Source organism: Oxyura jamaicensis, chromosome 3 (genome assembly GCF_011077185.1).
Source record: "Oxyura jamaicensis isolate SHBP4307 breed ruddy duck chromosome 3, BPBGC_Ojam_1.0, whole genome shotgun sequence".
In the NCBI taxonomy this organism is placed as follows: Eukaryota; Metazoa; Chordata; class Aves; order Anseriformes; family Anatidae; genus Oxyura; species Oxyura jamaicensis.
In genome coordinates this window covers 2,076,167-2,094,977 of record NC_048895.1, presented here as the reverse complement: position 1 = coordinate 2,094,977, position 18,811 = coordinate 2,076,167, and the positions used below count along the sequence as shown (strand labels likewise).

Below are 18,811 nucleotides of genomic sequence, written 5' to 3'. Positions count from 1 at the left end.
CATGACTTGAATATTGACAGAACTTGAGTTGCAGACTGCTTGGAGGCACTGCTGCTTAGAAGGTGTGATACAGCCACTGCAACTTCTTTAACTTAATACCTTTTTTTTCTTGAGGCTTAAAGGTTTTATCATTTACCAAGTCTCAAGCTTTCAGGGACAATTGAAAACGAATCATTTTCCACTGGAGAGAGAATACAGTTCAACAGGTTTAAAAGCATATTGGAAAGTCATTTTTTGATTTTACTGAAATTATGTCAAAAGTTGGGGGGGGTGGAGGGTTCAATAAGGTTTAGAATGGGAAATTGTCTTTTTTCCTTTAAATGACTTCCTTCTGAAACAGTTCTTTTATGACAATGTTAAAAGATCTAGATCAAAACATTGGTTTTGCAGTATAAACACTTGGTTCAGCCTGAGATTGTTTCCACAGATGATTTTACTCCCCCCCCTCTACCCCCCCTCCAAGTAAAAATAGGACTAATTTAGCAGCTTTCCACCATACAGAATTTCCATTCTTCCTCTAAAGACGTTTTTGGTGTTTTATTAAATTAATTAGTTTACTTTGGTTGCCAACTCATACTAGCATCTGTTTCTGGTCGCCTTATTCTCCATGTCCAGATGTTCACTGACATCAGTGGAAGCATCCTGAATTGTAGAGTATGAACAGTGTTCAGCAGCTCCAGGGGTGATCTAAAGCCCAGAGTATTCCTGAAATCCAGTTCCACAATGTTTTTGTAGGCAGGCTGAGCTCAGCTGCATGTGGAATAATTTCCCATGCTGTAATTGGTAATATGACCTTTTGCGGAAGGTTTCAGAGCACTCCAGACTGTGCAATGACAGCTACCAGATGTCACCAGAGGGGAAGGTGGGATGTATGGCAGTGGCCAGAACAGGCATGGTGTGTCATGGCACGTCTGTACTGCAGGTAACTTGGGTGTTCCTGTATGCACTCATAGCTCAGGGCATGGCTGAGTTTCTCCCACAGTACCAAGTGAGCCAGGCAGAGCCCTGGTGTGCTCTAGGAGAAAATTACTTTAAGCAATAAGAACTTGGTCTCAAGCCTGACCTCTGCGCCATTCCTGTACTGCAGTAGTGGCACAGCCATAGATTCTGAAGGGCCGCCTGCCTTTACGTCACTTCGTCGACATGAAATTGGTAATGTCAGTAGCCCTTACTAAGAGCACAGCTCTTTCTGAAAGAGAATTGAAATATGGTAAATGTCAGGAAAGCATCTCCAATTCTAAATTTTGATACTTTTCAGGCTCACTTCAGGGTCTGACTGTTGGTGGATTCTTCCAGAGGCTCTCCTCAACAACAGAGGACCGATGCATTTCAAACTATTAAACCCTGACTGAAGTAGTGTCACTATTTTTAGAACATGCATCTTGAATTAACAGATTTAACCTCTAGTGCCAAATGTTGTTTGTATTCACAGAATCCGTGCAGTTGTATGTGCTTAGGTATACCATGTACTCGAAGACCCTGGGAATGTGTGAGACAATGGTGTGTTGCCATGACTGATGCGTGGCACGCTGCTCTGCAGGGAACATTGTTGGGCACACGTAGCCTTGTGCTCTCACATGTGGCTGTGCCATTTCCTTCACAGGGGCATCTCCCGACTCTTCATTTATTAGCTCTTTTTCATATTCCTGAAGTTGTCCAAGATACCCCATCACAGCTTCCTACGCTTGCTTTTTGTATATTATCACATCCTAAGGAATGGCTGTGCAGTCACAACCAGGATGTTTAGTCACAAACATTACAGTTCAATTGATGACATGGATTGGAAGTGAAATCCCCTTATCCAAAAACCTCAGCAAATCTTCCTTGCCTGAGAGAATCAGCAGGAATTTGAGGGCGAGGCAACAGAATGCATCCCGCTAGGTCAGCCTAGCGTAGGTGCATCTGCATGCCAGAGGCCTGGCTAGTGTCCATCTGCGCCATCGCGAGCAGGTTTCAGGGCACTCAGGCTGCATCAGTGCAGAGGCCAGAGTGGGATTTTGCTTTGTATTGCCTGAATTATCCAAAAGCAGCACCGGGGTTACATTCCCAGCACCTTCTTTTGCAGAGAAGTTTCAGAGCAGGAGATCTGTCTGGATGTTCTCTGCACTCTGATGGTGATGATGATTTTTTTTCTTTCTGAATTGGTACAAAACTTAGGTAACACACTTAATCTTTCCAGTCTGTGCCCACAAAATTAAAAAACAAAACCAAACATGGATGTAATTCGGGAGCCACAGCCCCTTTTTTTGAAGCACAGACTCCCAGAGGAGTAACACAGCAGCTGTGGGGCAGCCTACAACAAGAGTACATAGCTGTTTTCAGCAAGTTAAGAGTTGCCAAATGTGTCACTGTTAGTTCAAGTTTACAGAAGATGTTTTAATACCGTACAATGTATAATTTTCATTTGCTTTGCTGATAGTCTGCTGAGGATTTAGTAACATTCCCAACGTGTATTATTTTAAAGCTTTTTCCAGGACATGATGCAGCCTCAACAAAGGAGCTCATGTATGATTCTTAGAGGTAGATGATAATGTATATGTAAATAATGCTTTGATATTAATAAAACTGCCTTAAAGGAATGTACCTAGGTGTGAAACAAAACTGAAAAAGCTCTTATTTAAAACTGTAATTTCCTTTACATACTGATTTTTTTAATGTTTGCCATTGTATACATTTATTAATGATGTTATTAAAATGCCGAACCAAATAATTTTTATTCTGATTTTGTGTGTACATTTATACACACTTTTTCTGGAAACTGATGTTACTGGAAGAATATTGGTGTGAAGTAATGGTGTTGTTGACGGTAATGTGTTTAGTGACTATTTCTCCTGGAAGGAAACCTATAAAACTGTAGCAGAAATTTTCTGGACAGTGTGTAGTTTGTTTTCGTGTTACTTATTTGTAAAAATCTGTGTAGCTTTTAACTATACGTTATTTTAATATTATTTAAAAAAGACATTGATTTCATAGTAAATACAGTAAGAACTCATTGCATATTTGCCAAGTGCAGTATTTGATGCTTTAGTTTTGCTTGGTCATTATTCTTGCTGAAACAAGTCTCAGAATCTCTTCTGAAGATGAAGGTAGTTAAAGTTTAAGTTGTACAGATTTTAAGATTCTTGAAGCATAGTAAACTGCTATTGTGCACGTCTTTTAAACTCATCTTTCACATTTAAATTCTTTTTTTTTTTTTTTAAACTTGGCAAGTTGCATTTACTCTATTTTTTTTTTCTTTTTGGAAGTGATAAAGGATTTTGGGGGTAGCGCAAAGAAGAAACCCTAAAAGAGAGTGAGTGGCAGGCAGAGGTTAAGAGAAATTTAACTTTTAAAGATGCCTAAGACTGTATCTTAATATCTTTGTATTTCAGTAACACATCTGTCAACCCAAAGTTCCCTGGGCAGTCCATTAATCAACCCAGTATTCACAAACAACAGATGTTCCTTTCAGTCTTTCATTTCACAAGAAGTATACAGCCATGTGTATCTGGCCATCTTTTTGTGACTCTTATACAGGTTTCTATCTGTTCAGCATTTTTAGGTTGCTGCTTTCTCATTTGAGCCAACTGCCATTATAGATGGGATCAGTTTCTGTCTATCCAAAGTAGACAAGGAGCAAAACTGCTATATCGTGAAGTATGCTGTAGTTCTGTTCACGTCTGTGAGAATAGGTGCCAAACCTTGCTGAAATAAAGGAAAACATGTTAACAATGTTTGAAACACCTTGTCTTGTCCTAGAAGAAGCTTTTTTTTTGTTTACTTAACTCAGTTAATGGAAGTTATTCATTTTCAAGATTTCACTGGGGTGTGGGAGAACTGTTGATGTTCTCAGCTCCTAGAGTTGCCTTGGCCATATATACTGAAACTGAGTCAAATTGGGTGATTTTTGCCTTTTGTTTATTTAAAATGTTTCCCTTGATCACTGTTAGTATTGCATCCTTTAGCATGATGCGGTAGCAGATAGTCCTTTTATATGGTTGATTGTTTTTTTTTTTCCTTTTTCTCTGTGCTCACCCTTTTAGGCATTGTTCTTGCACAACAGACACTTTCATTAGGCTGTGTTTAAAAGCCCTTTTCCCTTATCATCTTCAAATTTCACACTTTCACCACTCCCGTGTCTTTGCTTTTTAGTGGGTACTCGTTACCACAGTATTTGCTGAACTCCATGGAGTTTCTGCTTCTTCTCTCTTAATACAAAGAAAGTCTTTTGAAGGGTTTTTTATTTTTTTAGGCAGGAGAGACAAGAAAGATTAGAAATTCAATGTTGAGAATGTGCTGGTCTTGTTCTTGTGATGGTAGATACTCTTCTATACTAAATATGTCATGTATTTAAAGCAAAATCAGCCTCCCCACAACCTTTTAAACATGGGGATGTTTGTATGTTCAGTCCCCTTCTCCTGAAGGGAGAAACTCAAGTACGTCTGCTGTCATACTGTTATTTCCACTTCTACAGGCACCTGGTTAAAAGGGTACAGTGGAGCAGAGAATATGCACATCTTCCACATGAACCAGTAGAAATTGCACACAAAAGTGAACGCAGTGCCAGGCTGTATTTACTTTCCTCTCAGGAATCACCAGGTAACACTGCAACTGCAGGAACCTGCAATAACATTATTCCTTAGAGCTCTTTTCCAGGGAATTTGCACCCCTCTCTGCTTTCAGACATCTCGTTCTGCCGTTTTGGAGAGGCGTGCTGCCCTAATGCTGCCAGTAGTCACGTCATCAGAAGACTTAGTACTTAGTTCCTGAAGGGAGGATACTGTGAGAGTGAAAATGCAGCTAAAAACGTAGACAATCAAGTACATTTGCTGTAGTGCAACTAAGTTACTTTTTTCTAGATTAAAAATAAGGAAAAAAATAAAAGGTAAAATAATAAGGCATAAATGGATATAGTTAAAAAAAAAAAAAAAGACACTTCTCTCCTATGTGCTGACAAATAGTTCAGACCTGTTAACTCATTATTTCTTAATTCAGATCTTCAAGCCCAGTACCACACACAAAAAGTTCCAGTTCATCCCTTTTATTAATAAACACTACAACCTATAAAGCCATTTCTACTTGTTTACTTACAGGTGTATCGCAAACATCTTTTCTTTGTAAGAATATTCTGTTAAAACTTTTAACCGCTGAAATACAGTATGTTTTCTCACCAGATTATACAACAGAAGGAGGATGCCTATTTTTTTCAAATTGTATTTGTAATAAAAAAATTCACCAGTTTTGCTCTATAAAATCTTTGCCAAGTAATAAAAATATCAACTTCTTCTATTTAATGTCTTTATCAAAATGTATGATTATTGGATCGTGGCCTGTCGATTTCACAAACTTCATGAAGTCTTCAGGGCTTAGGCCCATGGTTGCAGAGTTTGTCATGGGATGGAAATACACCTTCTCATGGCCCCCCTCCAGAAAGCCGGCATCCAGCACGAACTTCACGTCTCCTTGGTCGCAGAAGAGAGCCAGAGGTGTCGCACAGCCTTGGCCCACTTTTAGTTTTTCCAGCATGGTGTTTTCATCAGCAAACCTTAGGTTTCCGCTTCCAACGCCCAGTTTTTTGGCAAGCTCGTTCAAGTTGATCTGCCTGTCGTGCAGGACGGTCACCAGCCAGAAGCCTTTCTTCTTTTTGTCTCTAAGGAACAGGTTTTTGCTGTGCCCTCCTTTCAGGTGTTGGACGTGGGGCATCATTTCCTCAACCGTGAACACCTGCGGAGTACAAAAAGCACAGCGTGAGGCTGTCCCCGTCAGCCTTCCCGGCAGCTCTCGTTAAATGCGGAGAAAACGCTCAGCCGAAAACCTGTACCCTCCTGTGAAGAAATTCCAAAAGAACCCGAATAAAACGTGACCCGCTGCTCCCGCACCCTTTCCCGTTCGTTTCTCACGCATCCGCGCTCGCTCGAAAACGCAAGAAAACAACCGCGGGGTCCGGGTCCCGCACCTGAGGGTGCTCGGCGGTGAGCGCCGCGATGCCCAGCTCCCGCAGCCGCTGCTCCAGCGCCTCCCGCAGCCCGGCCGCCGCCATGGCCGCCACGGGGCCGCCCCGCTCCGCCAGCGGCACCGCGCAGGCGCCGGGCCCTCGCCTGTCGCGCCTGCGCACGGCGGTGCGGGCCGCGGGGGCGCTTGGGTGCCGCCGGGGGTCCCCGGAGCGCGCCTGGCCGAGAGGGTGAGGGGGCCTCGGGGCCGCCGCGGGGTGTGAGGGGAGCCCGGCGCCCTCCCGGCCGCGGGGAGGCGGTTCCCGAAATTACCGCCAGGGCGTTTGTCCTCTGTGAGCGTGTCCGGCATTGCCTCGAACAGCTCCTGGCTGCTCCTCGGGTTTGCTGTTTCTGCCCCTTGAAGTTCTCTTTAAGGGGGGAAAAAAGGAGCTGTTGGTTGGTTACTTTGTCCTCTGCTCGCTCCCTGTAGGTACTTTGGTACAGGAGAGGTCTTAAAGCGACCGTGGGCGTGCTGAGAGGGGTTGAGGATAGCGCCTTGCTCTCGGAGCTGCTTGGACCATGGTACAGCACTGCCTGTGAGGGCAAACTGAAGGTATTGAGAATGGGCCGGGGAGAGCAGACAGGAGCTACAAATAGCGAACTGAACAAGAAGAGTAGCTTGAATAGGAGACTGTTTTACAGGGTAGGTAGCAAAATGACTCAAAACTTAGTTAACGTGGTTAAAAGAAGATGCAGGAGGATCTGACAGAGGTATCTTGAAAAGCTTAATTGCTCAGCCAAGCCTTAGACTAGAAAGATGTCTCCGTGCATGCAATAACACTGTTATCATAGAATCATAGCGTTATAACAGTATCATTACAATGCTGCAGTCTTTTAGTGGCGGTATTTGCTCGTGTAAGTGTCATTTTGCAAATTTGTTTTACTGGTGGGAGAGGTAGGTTGCCCTAGGGTATCTGTCAGTACGGTACAAATGTCACTTTTTTGAGGTAATATCAAAGAACCTCGAGTTAGGATTTTAGTAATTTACGTTAAAGGTCAGCAAAGACAGATGAAAGGCTTGTAAGTTATGGTGACATTAGTAGATCTGTGTGTCTGAACTGGAATAGTGACAGTGGCAGAATGTGAAGTGCTTCAGGAAAATAAAAAATGAGCAGATCTACTAAGTAGTTCAACATCATCAGTATCCAAAAGCCTGCTTTGAAGCGTTGTAGCATTTATGCCTTGTTTTCCAGTGCATGTTGTCATAGCAAAGAACAACTTCCAGCCTTTGGACTGATTTCAATGTGTCCTTTGTATTTTCAGTGAAGAAATGAATCGAGGGTTGATAGTGAAGTTTGAAAATCTGGTCCAGTTACGTGGTGCTTGCCGACAGCTGCGTACTGTTTCCTACAAGAAAGTCAACAGAGCACAATGGAAGCCTGTGCAGTCATCTGCATATCCCGTACAATCCGTTCATCTGTATCCACAGTTCTGGCAAAAAGACAAATCAATCAGTGTCGCCTTATCTCAGTACAGACATGTAGCTACAAAGGAGGTAATTACCAAAATCCAATTTCTGATTCTATGTGAAATTTCAAAGTACAAAAAATCAGTTTGAGAGCTTTATGACAAAACACGAGAACTTTACAGAAGCTGTTCTAAGTTTATGAACCAAATTGTACTTATTGGCTTATCTGGCTGCTCTTGGCTTGGACTGGCGCACGCTTCGTTGGGTTAGAAACTGGCTGGATAGCCGGGCCCAGAGAGTTGTGGTAAATGGAGTCAAATCCAGTTGGAGGCCAGTCACTAGTGGCGTCCCCCAGGGCTCGGTGCTGGGGCCGGTCCTCTTCAAGATCTTCATTGATGATCTGGATGAGGGCATTGAGTGCACCCTCAGTAAGTTTGCAGATGACACCAAGTTAGGCGCGAGTGTCGATCTGCTCGAGGGTAGGAAGGCTCTGCAGGAGGATCTGGATAGGCTGCACCGATGGGCTGAGGTCAACTGCATGAAGTTTAACAAGGCCAAGTGCCGGGTCCTGCACCTGGGGCGTAATAATCCCAAGCAGAGCTACAGGCTGGGAGATGAGTGGTTGGAGAGCTGCCAGGCAGAGAAGGACCTGGGAGTGATGGTTGATAGTCGGCTGAATATGAGCCAGCAGTGTGCTCAGGTGGCCAAGAAGGCCAACGGCATCCTGGCTTGTATCAGAAATAGTGTGACCAGCAGGGCTAGGGAGGTGATCGTCCCCCTGTACTCGGCTCTGGTGAGGCCGCACCTCGAGTACTGTGTTCAGTTTTGGGCCCCTCGCTACAAGAAGGACATGGAGGTGCTTGAGCGGGTCCAAAGAAGGGCGACGAAGCTGGTGAGGGGCCTGGAGAACAAGTCCTACGAGGAGCGGCTGAAGGAGCTGGGCTTATTCAGCCTGGAGAAGAGGAGGCTCAGGGGCGACCTTATCGCTCTCTACAGATACCTTAAAGGAGGCTGTAGAGAGGTGGGGGTTGGCCTGTTCTCCCACGTGCCTTGTGACAGGACGAGGGGGAATGGGCTAAAGTTGCGCCAGGGGAGTTTTAGGTTAGATGTTAGGAAGAGCTTCTTTACTGAAAGGGTTGTGAGGCATTGGAACAGGCTGCCCAGGGTGGAGTCACCATCCCTGGAAGTCTTCAAAAGACGTTTAGATGTAGAGCTTAGGGATATGGTTTAGTGGGGACTGATAGTGTTAGGTTAGAGGTTGGACTCGATGATCTTGAGGTCTCTTCCAACCTAGAAATTCTGTGATTCTGTGATTCTGTGATTATTTAAGACTACATTGTTACTCTTCTAAATATTTACTTGAAGTAGTTACACCAGCAGCATCATGAATCTTGAAGAGACAGGATAACATTTTTTTTTCCCCTTGTTTTGAACAATTGAATACGGAAAAAGAAATTAAGGGCAGAATGCTATACATTTTAAATATTCAGTGGGATGTTTTAAGTCATTAATTTATTGTAATTCAGTCATATTATAGACAGAAAGATGTGGCTTGAGACCATTGTCTCTTTAATATTGTTTTAATTTTTTCTTAGTTGATGCCAGCTATATGTTCCTATATATGTGTCTAATTCCCTATAGGAGAAGAAAAAGAACAAAAAGAAATTGCCGCAGACCAAAGGTGAAGTGGAGATAAGGCAGCAGATGACTGTTGAGGAACTTGCACAAGCAATGGGCAAGGACATAGGTGAGAGCCTGCTCTGTTACTCGAGATGTATTTTAACTGTTGTGTTTTAGTCAGTTGCGACACTTCCATGTGTGGTCAAGGCAAAGATGTTCTGAAATGGTACTAGTTGTTCCTAATCCTTCCCTTGGCAAGGTAGATTGTACCCATTACCAAAGTAACTCCTTTCATCAGAGATACTTAGCTGGAGAAGAAGAACATGTGGGTAGGCACGATGCCAGTCTAAGGAGAAAAGATGTTAGGCCATCCAAATTATTGGGCAGGACACTATGACTGCTCCCAAAATGCTAAATTATATTGCGGAAGGAGAAACGTTGCACCCTGGTTTGTTGAAGCTGGGTGAGAGCTGCTACGTAAAGAATTGGGGGCTAAAGAAAAGGCACGAAAGAGCGGCCTGAGATACTTGTCTGAGAGCAGGATGTTGGGTTCAGGAGCAATTTGTGTTCCATTAAAACAGTCCTATTGCCAATTTCTTCTTCTCAACCATGTACTTTTTCTCGCAAACTAATTTCTCATTAGCAAGGAGAGAAACAAGAGTCTGTCATGTCTCTATATGTTTCAGAGGGAGATTGGTAATGGTGCTGAAGTCAGTGTGGAACAATCTTTGACTACTGCAGTATGTCCTGTATTTCTTCTGCCACAGAAAGTTGCAAATGAACAGATCTATCACGTGTTCTTCCTCCTTGAATCAGTTCTTAGCTATTTAGTTTAGATGAGTTTCAAGTAGGAGAGTAAGCTGTGAAAATTGGAGTGAAAAATAAGATTGTAGCAACTTCTAGATAAATCTACCTAAAGCAAAAATGCTCTGTGAATGAAACTTACCATTACGATATAAACTACTAACCCAAAATCTTAAATTATATTTAGCAATTAAACTGTGTCTTTCTGTCCCTTGTTTTTGTTTTTTTTTTTTGATGAGTTGTTACATATCTTTCTCTCTTCCTTAGATCATGTTTATGAAGCCCTGCTGTACACAGATATTGATCTTGGCTCCCTAGAACCAGATTCCATTTTGAATGAGGACTATATCAAGCTAATTGTTAAAAAATCAGGAATGAAGTATAAGTCAGCAAAACTGAAAGAAGAGAAAGAAAGGGAAAATACAGATGCTGTAAAACGGTAAGTTGTGAACTATTCTTTTTTGCTGTTTTTTATCCTGTTTCTGCAAGAGTTATTGATATACTCTGTTTTCTTTCTTCTAACGGTATGTTGATGATACCTGATAAGGTCATAAATTGTAATATTTAAAAGGTAGAGTTTACTGTTTTGATTTCTTTGTGCATTAAACTGATGTTCAGGTGTGATTTGTTTTAGGTGAGTTTATTCTGTGTGTTTTTCTGAAGAAAATCAACTTTATTTTTTGATGCAGCAGGAAGACTACTAAGAGGGCAAACTGTGATGTAGCTATGATTTGCAGTTACTGTGGGGAGAAGCTAGGCTTAGCTCTTCATAGCTGAGTTCTGTAAATGGCTTTTTGTTAGCCACGCTGTGCATGACGGTGGCTTGGTGAACTTTTTTGGTATTTATGAAAGGTGTTTTTGTTTTGATTGCAGACCCCCTGCAGACCCAGCATTATTAACCCCACGGCCCCCAGTTGTTACTATAATGGGCCATGTTGATCATGGGAAAACAACTTTACTTGACAGCCTACGAAAAACTCAAGTGGCATCAATGGAAGCCGGAGGCATTACACAGCACATTGGTGCTTTTCTTGGTATGATCCAAGTGTTAGGCGCGTGTGTGTAAAGAAATTTTCTCTATCTTACACAATGAGCTGACTTGCTGACAGTTTATTGGGGAAAATGTTGCAGCGTACACAGTTTATATGTAAGCAGTGAACAAGAAAAGCATAACTTGTGATAACTAGAATGGAATAGTTCACTTGGAAGGGACCTACCAAGATCATCAGGTCCAACTGCCTGACTGTTTCAGAGCTAACCAAAAAGTGGAGCATGTTATTAAGGAATATCAAGCACCTCACAAGGAAGGCTGTTGAGTGTTTGGACTGCTCTCCAGAATTTTTTCCTAATGTCCAGTCTGAACCTTCCCTAGTGCAGCTTTGCGCTGTTTGCACGTGTTCTGTTATCGGTTCCCGGGGGAAGGAGACCAGTGCCTCCTCCTCCATTTCCCCTCCTCTGGAAGTTGTAGAGCAGTGAGGTTCCCAATTAGCCTCCTTGTCTCCAAACTAGACAAACTTTTACAACTGTGTGGATGGAACTTTTAAGTAGATGGTACAACTGAAATAATTTTAGACTATTTTGGATTATGAAAGATTCCAGTGTGCCTTCCCTGAGAAGAAGTACCTTTAACCTCCATGCCAGTTATCTGTCTGCCTTAAAAAATCTGTGTTTTCTATATAAAAAAGTCATCAAATGACTGATTTGCTCTATTTACAGTAAATCAAATAAAGCTGTGTGAAATGTATTGTTCACAGTGCATCTGCCTTCTGGGGAAAAGATAACTTTTCTTGATACTCCTGGACATGCAGCTTTTTCAGCCATGCGAGCAAGAGGCACCTCGGTAACTGACATTGTCATACTGGTTGTAGCGGCAGAAGATGGAGTGATGCAACAAACTGTAGAATCCATTCAACACGCTAAAAATGCACGAGGTACAGTGTTTGACTTCTTAACATTACATTTGGAAGAGAGTGGCAAGCCCAGTGCATAAAGTTAATCCATGAGATGTGTGTTACTGTGCAGCTCAAATATGGAGCACCTTGCAATTGTTTATCTGCCTCTCAAAGGAAACTCCTTGAATTAAAATCCATGGACTTTGTGAAGTTATTGTCCTATCCTGCCTCCTTCTCCCCTGGGAAGGTGTCTGAAAATATATACCAAATATTATATTAGTACATAAAAATATTAAGAAATTTTAGCAGGATTTATAATTTTGCCAGAAAAGCATGAGTAGTGCATAGGTAGCTTTGTTTGTTTGTTTGTTTGTTTGTTTTTCTTCTATATTAAAATAACTCCTCCAAGTCTCTACTTAAGGTTACCAAGAGAGCTGATTTGTTCTAAGTGATCACAAGCTGTTCTAACATCTTATTGCAGCTATGCTAGCAGCAGCAAGTTTTTGTTAGGTCAGTAATGTGTTTGTTCTCTTCTTTTAGTTCCTCTTATCCTTGCCATTAACAAATGTGACAAACCTGAAGCTGATCCTGAAAGAGTGAAGAAGGAATTGATGGGTCATGATGTGATCTGTGAAGAGTTTGGAGGGGATGTTCAAGCTGTAAATATTTCAGCACTCAAGGTAAAGTTTTGAAACAAATGATTGTGTTCGTGGATGTCTAAGATGTGCATACACCCACATTTTTGTTTGGTGGTTGGAATATGAATGCTTATCTTTCTGGTATTTGACACCTTACCATGAGCTAAGTGCTGCTGCCTCTCACCAGGATCATTTGAAACAAAATCTTGTCATATTTTGAGGCTCAGCCCTTCAGTGAGCACTAAAAACTATTTTTCTTCTTTGGGAAATCTAGTGGATGGTTTTCAGGTTAATCCTAGTTTTTGTTTCCTCGTATATTCGCTGATGTTTATTTGTGCAAAATCAAGGTCTGTGATAATGGCATGTATGAAGAGAGACATTCAAACAAAGGTGAATAAATGTTTTCATAACACATGCCTTATCACAGGAACGTAGTTTGGTAGTGAACTTGCAAGGATAAGATGGTAAATCATGTGAACAACTGATAGCTTAAAAAATAAACTGTTTGCTTATAGTTTTATGGTGGCCAAACTAATGCAGCGGTATCTTAGGCTTATTGCTGTCCTTCTAAATGCATTCCAAGTCATCTTCTAAAATTTCAGCCAAGTTCAAGACCTTTTGAAGTTGTTCCCTTACACTTTTTCAGAATAGTCATGCATAAAAATAGTTTCTCCATTCACCTCTGTAGCAGAATATTACAATTTGCATCCTTAACTCTGATGCTGTGAACAGGAAAGTAAGGAAACTGTCCTTAATAACGTGTCTTGTGTTCTGGACCACCAGTCGTAGTATTTCATTACTTTAGTACCATCTTGCCTTAAAAGGTGAAGGAATCCATGGTGTTGGATGGTATTGCATTGGTAGAAGTACTGAATTCAATGGGAGACCTTGGCACTAAGATTTCAACTTCTGATCTTTTTTTAATTGGGCACTTCCTTTACTCTCTTTTTTTTTTTTTCTTTTTTTTTTTGCTATGATTTTATACAGGGTGAAAACCTGATGGTTTTGGCAGAAGCAACTGTTGCTTTAGCAGAGATGTTAGAACTGAAGGCAGACTACACAGGTCTGGTAGAGGGGACTGTAATTGAGTCTCGCAAAGACAAAGGGAAAGGGTAAGTTATTTGTTGTCTTTAGAACTTCAAGGAAGCAATTTGTAATAACGCAGCAATACTGTTCAGGGGGTTTGTACTTCAGTACCTAGGTTTAATATTGTACTTTTTTTGTTTGAAATTAGATACAAAACAGCAGTTTCTTTGCAGCACTTGTAACTAAAGCGTTAAAACATCATTTTACAGCATGACGTACAGAAAAAGAGGTTATGAACTGATACGACACAAGTTATCATATCACTGAGATGAAATCCTGTAAGCTCAGGAAATACTCTGAAATGTTAGAACAAATGTATTTTTTTAAACATCATTTAAAAGTAAAGATGATGAAGTTCCTAGTCATAATACAATATGTCACAATTTGTCAAAAACTGTATGACATTTTACACTTCAAAGTATTTTACCCCTTTTGTATGTCTTCTGTGAAGAAGGCATGTTGTGCCCTCTTTAAAAATGAACTGAAGGCTGGAAGTTTTGGGGGGGGAGGATGGAATGGGGTTCACTTAACATGTGAAATCAGTCTGTTGCTGAGAGATTCAAGATGCCAAATTTTGTATTAATCTGCAGAAGAGTATGGTACAGGTTTGGGGCTTTTTGCCTTTTTGCACTTTAAAAATTTTCTTTGCGTGCTGATAAGAATGAGTCACTGGAATATTGTGCCTGAGATTGATTGCAAGTACATTATGTTTTGTGTTTCCTTACTTACACTAAGCCTGAAGATGGTCACTTTAATTTTGTTATTTTCCTCTCTGCTCTTTGCTAGTCCAGTTACCACAGCCATTGTCCAAAGAGGAACCCTGAGGAAAGGCTGTGTTCTGGTTGCAGGAAAGACCTGGGCAAAAGTGCGTTTCATGTTTGATGAGAATGGAAAAGCTATAGATGCAGCCTCTCCCAGCATCCCTGTGGAAATCATGGGCTGGAAGGAAGTCCCTTCAGCGGGAGATGAAATCCTTGAAGTAGAATCTGAGGTACAGAAAGAACTGTTTAATGGAAAGTTCATACTGCAGTAAGGTAGGAAGGAAGGAGCTAAGTTTAAAAATAATAAGTAAATCAATAAAATAAAATTGCATTTCATTCTAAGTAACCAAGGTAAACTTACGAAAGATGAAGACTGAGCATGGGTATTAAGATGCCTGAGCTAGGTGCTCTGTAAGAGGAATGAGAATTTGCATGTTGCCTCTTTCTCTTCCACTGCCGCCACTTCTCTCCTGCTGGACTGTTATGTCCTCTCCCTCTCCCTCTCCTCGCATCCAAATTAATCTACTTTACAATCACGTGAAGAAAGCAGGCTGCCAGGGGAGATAAAGAGTCACCTTTGGTTCATGCCTTTTACTTCTCATGGTCATCATGCCTTCCTCTGTGCTATGTTTGCAATGAATGTAGTTTGAAATGGCTGCTCCAGGAGTAACCTGGGATACATTATAATGTATTTCCTTTCTGTGCCTTTTATAACTTATATGAAAGTTTTCACTTTCATATAACCACACTGACCCTACCTGGAGAACAATCCAGTACTTAATAGTATCAGTATTGTAGTTTTATGAGAGAACTGATTTCTGACAGAAGACTGCTTAAAATTTAGGTTGAAATAGGTGTTGTGGGGGCTGGACAAATACCACATGAAAAAATGAAAAGTAATTCTTTTCTCCAATGCAGAGATGCCTTGAGTTGTGCTGTTGTAGCACGGGGAGGAAGCCATTGTGCTGATTCTTAGTCATCATAGCAGCAAAATCTATTGATAAATGCTAAAGAAAATGAGTAGGATGGTAGAGAAGAAACAGAAGGATAAAAGAGAGTTAATGTGGACTTTTCCATTGCAGTGCTTTGAGAGATTGTTTCTTTTTTTCCTGACCAGCAAAGGGCACATGAAGTTGTGGCTTGGAGAACCTATGTTGAACAGCAAGAGAAGATGAGAAGAGATGGGGAAGTTATTGAAGCAAAGCAAAAGGAACACAGGGTGGAATATGAGAAGAAGCAACAGAAGCTAGCCCATCTGACCTGGAGACAGAGAAAGACGTTGCTCTACAAGACCAACAAGCATCTGATGTTCTCAAAGCCTAAAGAGAGAACAGAAGTGGACAAAAACGTGCTGTCAGTAATTGTTAAAGGTACTGTTCTGTTCTGTTTACTGCTGCAACGTTTCCATACTTCTCAAATGCTCAGTCTGCAGCGTAGTTCTAAATAATTAACAAAAATTTTGTTAGCAGAAGTTTGATCAATTTAAAACTGAACAAATTATTGAATGCCTCTCAGGAAGGGGAGGGTCATCAGAAATCATCCTGTGGTCAGAAGAATGTGCTTCCAGAAGGGTCAGAGCAAGATGAAGTCTTAGGGGCCCAAACCCTTACCCAGGAACTCGTGAATAAATGCCATACAAGTGCATGTGTGTGCATGTGTGTAAGTTATATGAGCAGCAGCAGAATGGAGGAAAAGAACAACTGTGTATTAGTTAAAGTGGGGCAGGAGGAACTCGGTTTGACCTTACGTTTAGTGGTATACGTGCAGTGGAAATAGTAAGTGAAAAACTATGCAGACTTGACCTAGAAATGGCAGCAGATGTTGAGCTTCTGGTCCTGTTGTCTTTATTCACTTCACTTTTTAAATAGAAAGATTTTACAGATGTGTTCTAATATACTGCTGGAAATATAAAAAGAATGCTAAATATCCAAAGCTTTTCATTGTATTGCATAATGTGGAATTTTCATTCCCCTAATTCTTCTTCTTCAGTATCACTTTGATTCATACAAAGTCAACAGCACTACCATTTATATACCCAGGTGATGTGGATGGATCTATCGAAGCTATTCTGAACATTCTGGACAGCTATGATGCTGATGATGAATGTAGACTGGATATCATCCATTTTGGAATGGGAGATATCAGCGAAACTGACATAAGTCTTGCTGAAGCATTTAATGGTGAGTGTGTGTTTAAAAATTAATTTACAATTAGTTGAAACTTCTCTCCATTGAAATCAGTAGATCTCTATTTTTTTGGTAATAAACAGCATCAATAATGTAAACATATGTATATTAATAATATCAAGTTAACATCAAATTCTAATGCAGGTAGGGAAGGCTAGAAATCTCACAAAAACAGGCCATTGCCAGTCACTGAATTATTAATGGCAGATAATGGTTAGATCTCAACTTCTCACTTAAGTTGCTTTATGATGTTGAGCAGGGCAATGCCAGAAAAGTAGCACACAACAGAATTTCCTTTTGCTCGGGGAGGTCACTGAAAAGAAAGACCTGTATCAATAGTTGTTCCCCTTTTTGCTCCATGATTCTCTCCTGCTCTAGAGTGTGGGGATGTCATTGGACATAACACACTCCACGGGTGGATGAGAATGTTGAAAGGTCATTTCCAGCTTATACTGGGCAACCAAATTGTTTTCCCAGCCCAAAAACAGGGGGGGGGGGGTGCCATCTGCTCTGGTGGGCTCTGTGTATGCTTTGACAACTTCATCTCTGTCATGAGGGAACTTTCTGTGAGGAGTGTTTTGAGCCCACTTGTTTTGAGTAGAGGCTCATAGTAGTGGGTGTGCTGACTGCAGCAATAATGAGGGAGGCAAATGGTACCCCATTAAAAGGGAAGTCATGAAATGGTGTTTCTCGTATTGCTGACTGCTAATGCTAATTTAAACCCGTGCTGCAAGTTCAACATTTCAGAAGAGGTGGTAAGTGCTTTCACTTATTGTTTTAAGAATTTCTCTTGTTACCAGTTGCTGATTATTATATTTGCCAGGTGTTGTTTATGGATTCAGCGTGAAAGCCAATGAAAGTATCAAAAAGCTGGCTGCTAAAAAGGGAATAAAAATTAAACTTCACAATGTCATCTACAAGCTTATTGAAGACTTGCAAGATGAGCTAAATAGCAGACTGCCTCCATCTGTAGTGGAAAATACAGTAGGTGAGTTTTCAGGGAGAATTAAATTACGTTTTTGCTATGCTGCATGGCTTTAAGTTTGTGCTCCAGTGATGTGTTCCTGCTGTATCAAACAATGCTCCTCTGTAGCTGCCTTTCTATTTTGTTATAAAGCTAAGTGGAAGAGCATGGCTTGGTTTTTCTTATTATGTGTTTGTTGTTCTCCTGTACTTAAAACTGTACTACATTTTTTTTTCCTTTTAGGGACAGCTTCTGTTCTTGACACCTTCTCTGTAACAATAGGAAAAAACAAAATTCCAGTAGCTGGATGCAGAGTACAGAAGGGGCAACTAGACAAAAAGATGAAATTTAAGTTAATCCGTAAAGGGGAAGTTATTTGGGAAGGTAAGTAATGGGCTACAAAACTAGTGTTTGTGCTCAGTGTTATGACATGACTAGTCATTTTCCTGTGAAATTAATGCAAAAGGTATGCATCTAATCATAAGGCAGTTACGTGTGCTGTTTAGGATGGAATTGTTCAAAGCAGAGAAAGCTGTAAAATGTCACCGTACTCTTTATCCAGACCTCTTTCTGACAACCACTTTTCTGGCAGAAAAGTAGTATCACAGGCTTTGCCTATGGAAAAGGACTGATGCCTGACTTCCATCAGCTGCAAGCGCTTGCAATCCCCAGGTTGTCTTGCTTTTGTTTTGTAGCTATGTGGTGAAACCTGAATTATGTGAGAAGGGGAAACCAAAACACATCTATACTCTGGTATTAGTGGGCTTTCTTTCTTTTTCCTCTGTAGGATCTTTATCATCACTGAAGCATCATAAAGATGATGTCCAGGTAATAAAAACAGGTATGGATTGTGGATTAAGTTTGGACAAGCACATAGAATTCAATATTGGAGATGAAATTATCTGTTATGAAGAAAAAGAAGTTCAACAGACAACCTCGTGGGATCCAGGATTTTAAAATACATCTGAATCCCCAGCAAGCACATGCACTATTCCTGGCCTTGAACTCTTAACATTAAATGAACTTATGGAGAAGCTTGTGTGCATCTCTCTATTTGATGCTTCTGTATTCTATGTTTAAACCTCATCAAGCAGTGTACCTTACTGGAGCACCAGATGAACAACCCTAACTGCAAGCACTTTGTGTGTAAAGCCATCAAGGTGTAAATGCTTCTTTGTTTTCAAAATAGCCGAGCCCTCTTTTTTCTTCCCCTACAAGGGTGCTGGTACTATTTTTCCAGTGTATGATCTTCATGGTGAGGACTGCGGTTGCTCTAGTACTGATTTTGCACAATTTCAGACTTCTTGGTCTCCCAGGTTTCCTGATAAGAATTGCAGTGCTAGCTGCTCATGTTTAAATAGACCGCTTTCAATTAAGTTAGTTATGGCAGAACAACAACAACAAAAAAGAAAATGCAAATACACCCTGCTTCCTTCAAATACATTTCTAGGAATATTTGTTCATGACGGGCTAATGCTGTGAA

General features: G+C 41.0%; 2 protein-coding genes across 3 annotated transcripts; one reads left to right on the top strand and one right to left on the bottom strand.

Annotated features, from left to right (window-relative positions):
- Nucleotides 1–5,004: 5,004 nt before the first annotated feature.
- On the bottom strand, nucleotides 5,005–6,095 carry LOC118163995 (prolyl-tRNA synthetase associated domain-containing protein 1-like). The gene is made up of 2 exons (XM_035321228.1): nucleotides 5,936–6,095; nucleotides 5,005–5,703 (listed from the first exon to the last, which is right to left on the bottom strand). Exons 1-2 carry the CDS (start codon nucleotides 6,017–6,019, stop codon nucleotides 5,266–5,268), a joined length of 522 nt encoding a protein of 173 aa, XP_035177119.1. The 5' UTR covers nucleotides 6,020–6,095; the 3' UTR covers nucleotides 5,005–5,265.
- Nucleotides 6,096–6,322: 227 nt separating this feature from the next.
- MTIF2 (mitochondrial translational initiation factor 2) lies at nucleotides 6,323–18,726 on the top strand. 2 transcript variants are annotated; one of them, XM_035321367.1, is made up of 14 exons: nucleotides 6,323–6,522; nucleotides 7,233–7,464; nucleotides 9,019–9,124; nucleotides 10,069–10,240; nucleotides 10,675–10,835; nucleotides 11,556–11,732; nucleotides 12,234–12,373; nucleotides 13,319–13,443; nucleotides 14,204–14,408; nucleotides 15,296–15,548; nucleotides 16,218–16,358; nucleotides 17,188–17,352; nucleotides 17,572–17,712; nucleotides 18,116–18,726. In XM_035321367.1, exons 2-14 carry the CDS (start codon nucleotides 7,240–7,242, stop codon nucleotides 18,283–18,285), a joined length of 2,181 nt encoding a protein of 726 aa, XP_035177258.1. In that variant the 5' UTR covers nucleotides 6,323–6,522; nucleotides 7,233–7,239; the 3' UTR covers nucleotides 18,286–18,726. The 2 variants fall into 2 exon arrangements, with proteins under 2 accessions (XP_035177258.1, XP_035177259.1); XM_035321368.1 differs by lacking the exon at nucleotides 6,323–6,522 and adding an exon at nucleotides 6,542–6,612.
- The last annotated feature ends 85 nt before the right edge of the window (nucleotides 18,727–18,811 follow it).

Coding starts and splice junctions, on each gene's coding strand:
- LOC118163995 (XM_035321228.1), bottom strand. CDS start 6,019: ATGGCGGCGGCCGGGCTGCGGGAGGCGCTGGAGCAGCGGCTGCGGGAG. Junction 5,704..5,935: donor TCACCGCCGAGCACCCTCAG/GTGCGGGACCCG, acceptor TGTACTCCGCAG/GTGTTCACGGTTGAGGAAAT.
- MTIF2 (XM_035321367.1), top strand. CDS start 7,240: ATGAATCGAGGGTTGATAGTGAAGTTTGAAAATCTGGTCCAGTTACGT. Junction 9,125..10,068: donor AGCAATGGGCAAGGACATAG/GTGAGAGCCTGC, acceptor TCTCTTCCTTAG/ATCATGTTTATGAAGCCCTG. Junction 15,549..16,217: donor GCTGTCAGTAATTGTTAAAG/GTACTGTTCTGT, acceptor TTATATACCCAG/GTGATGTGGATGGATCTATC.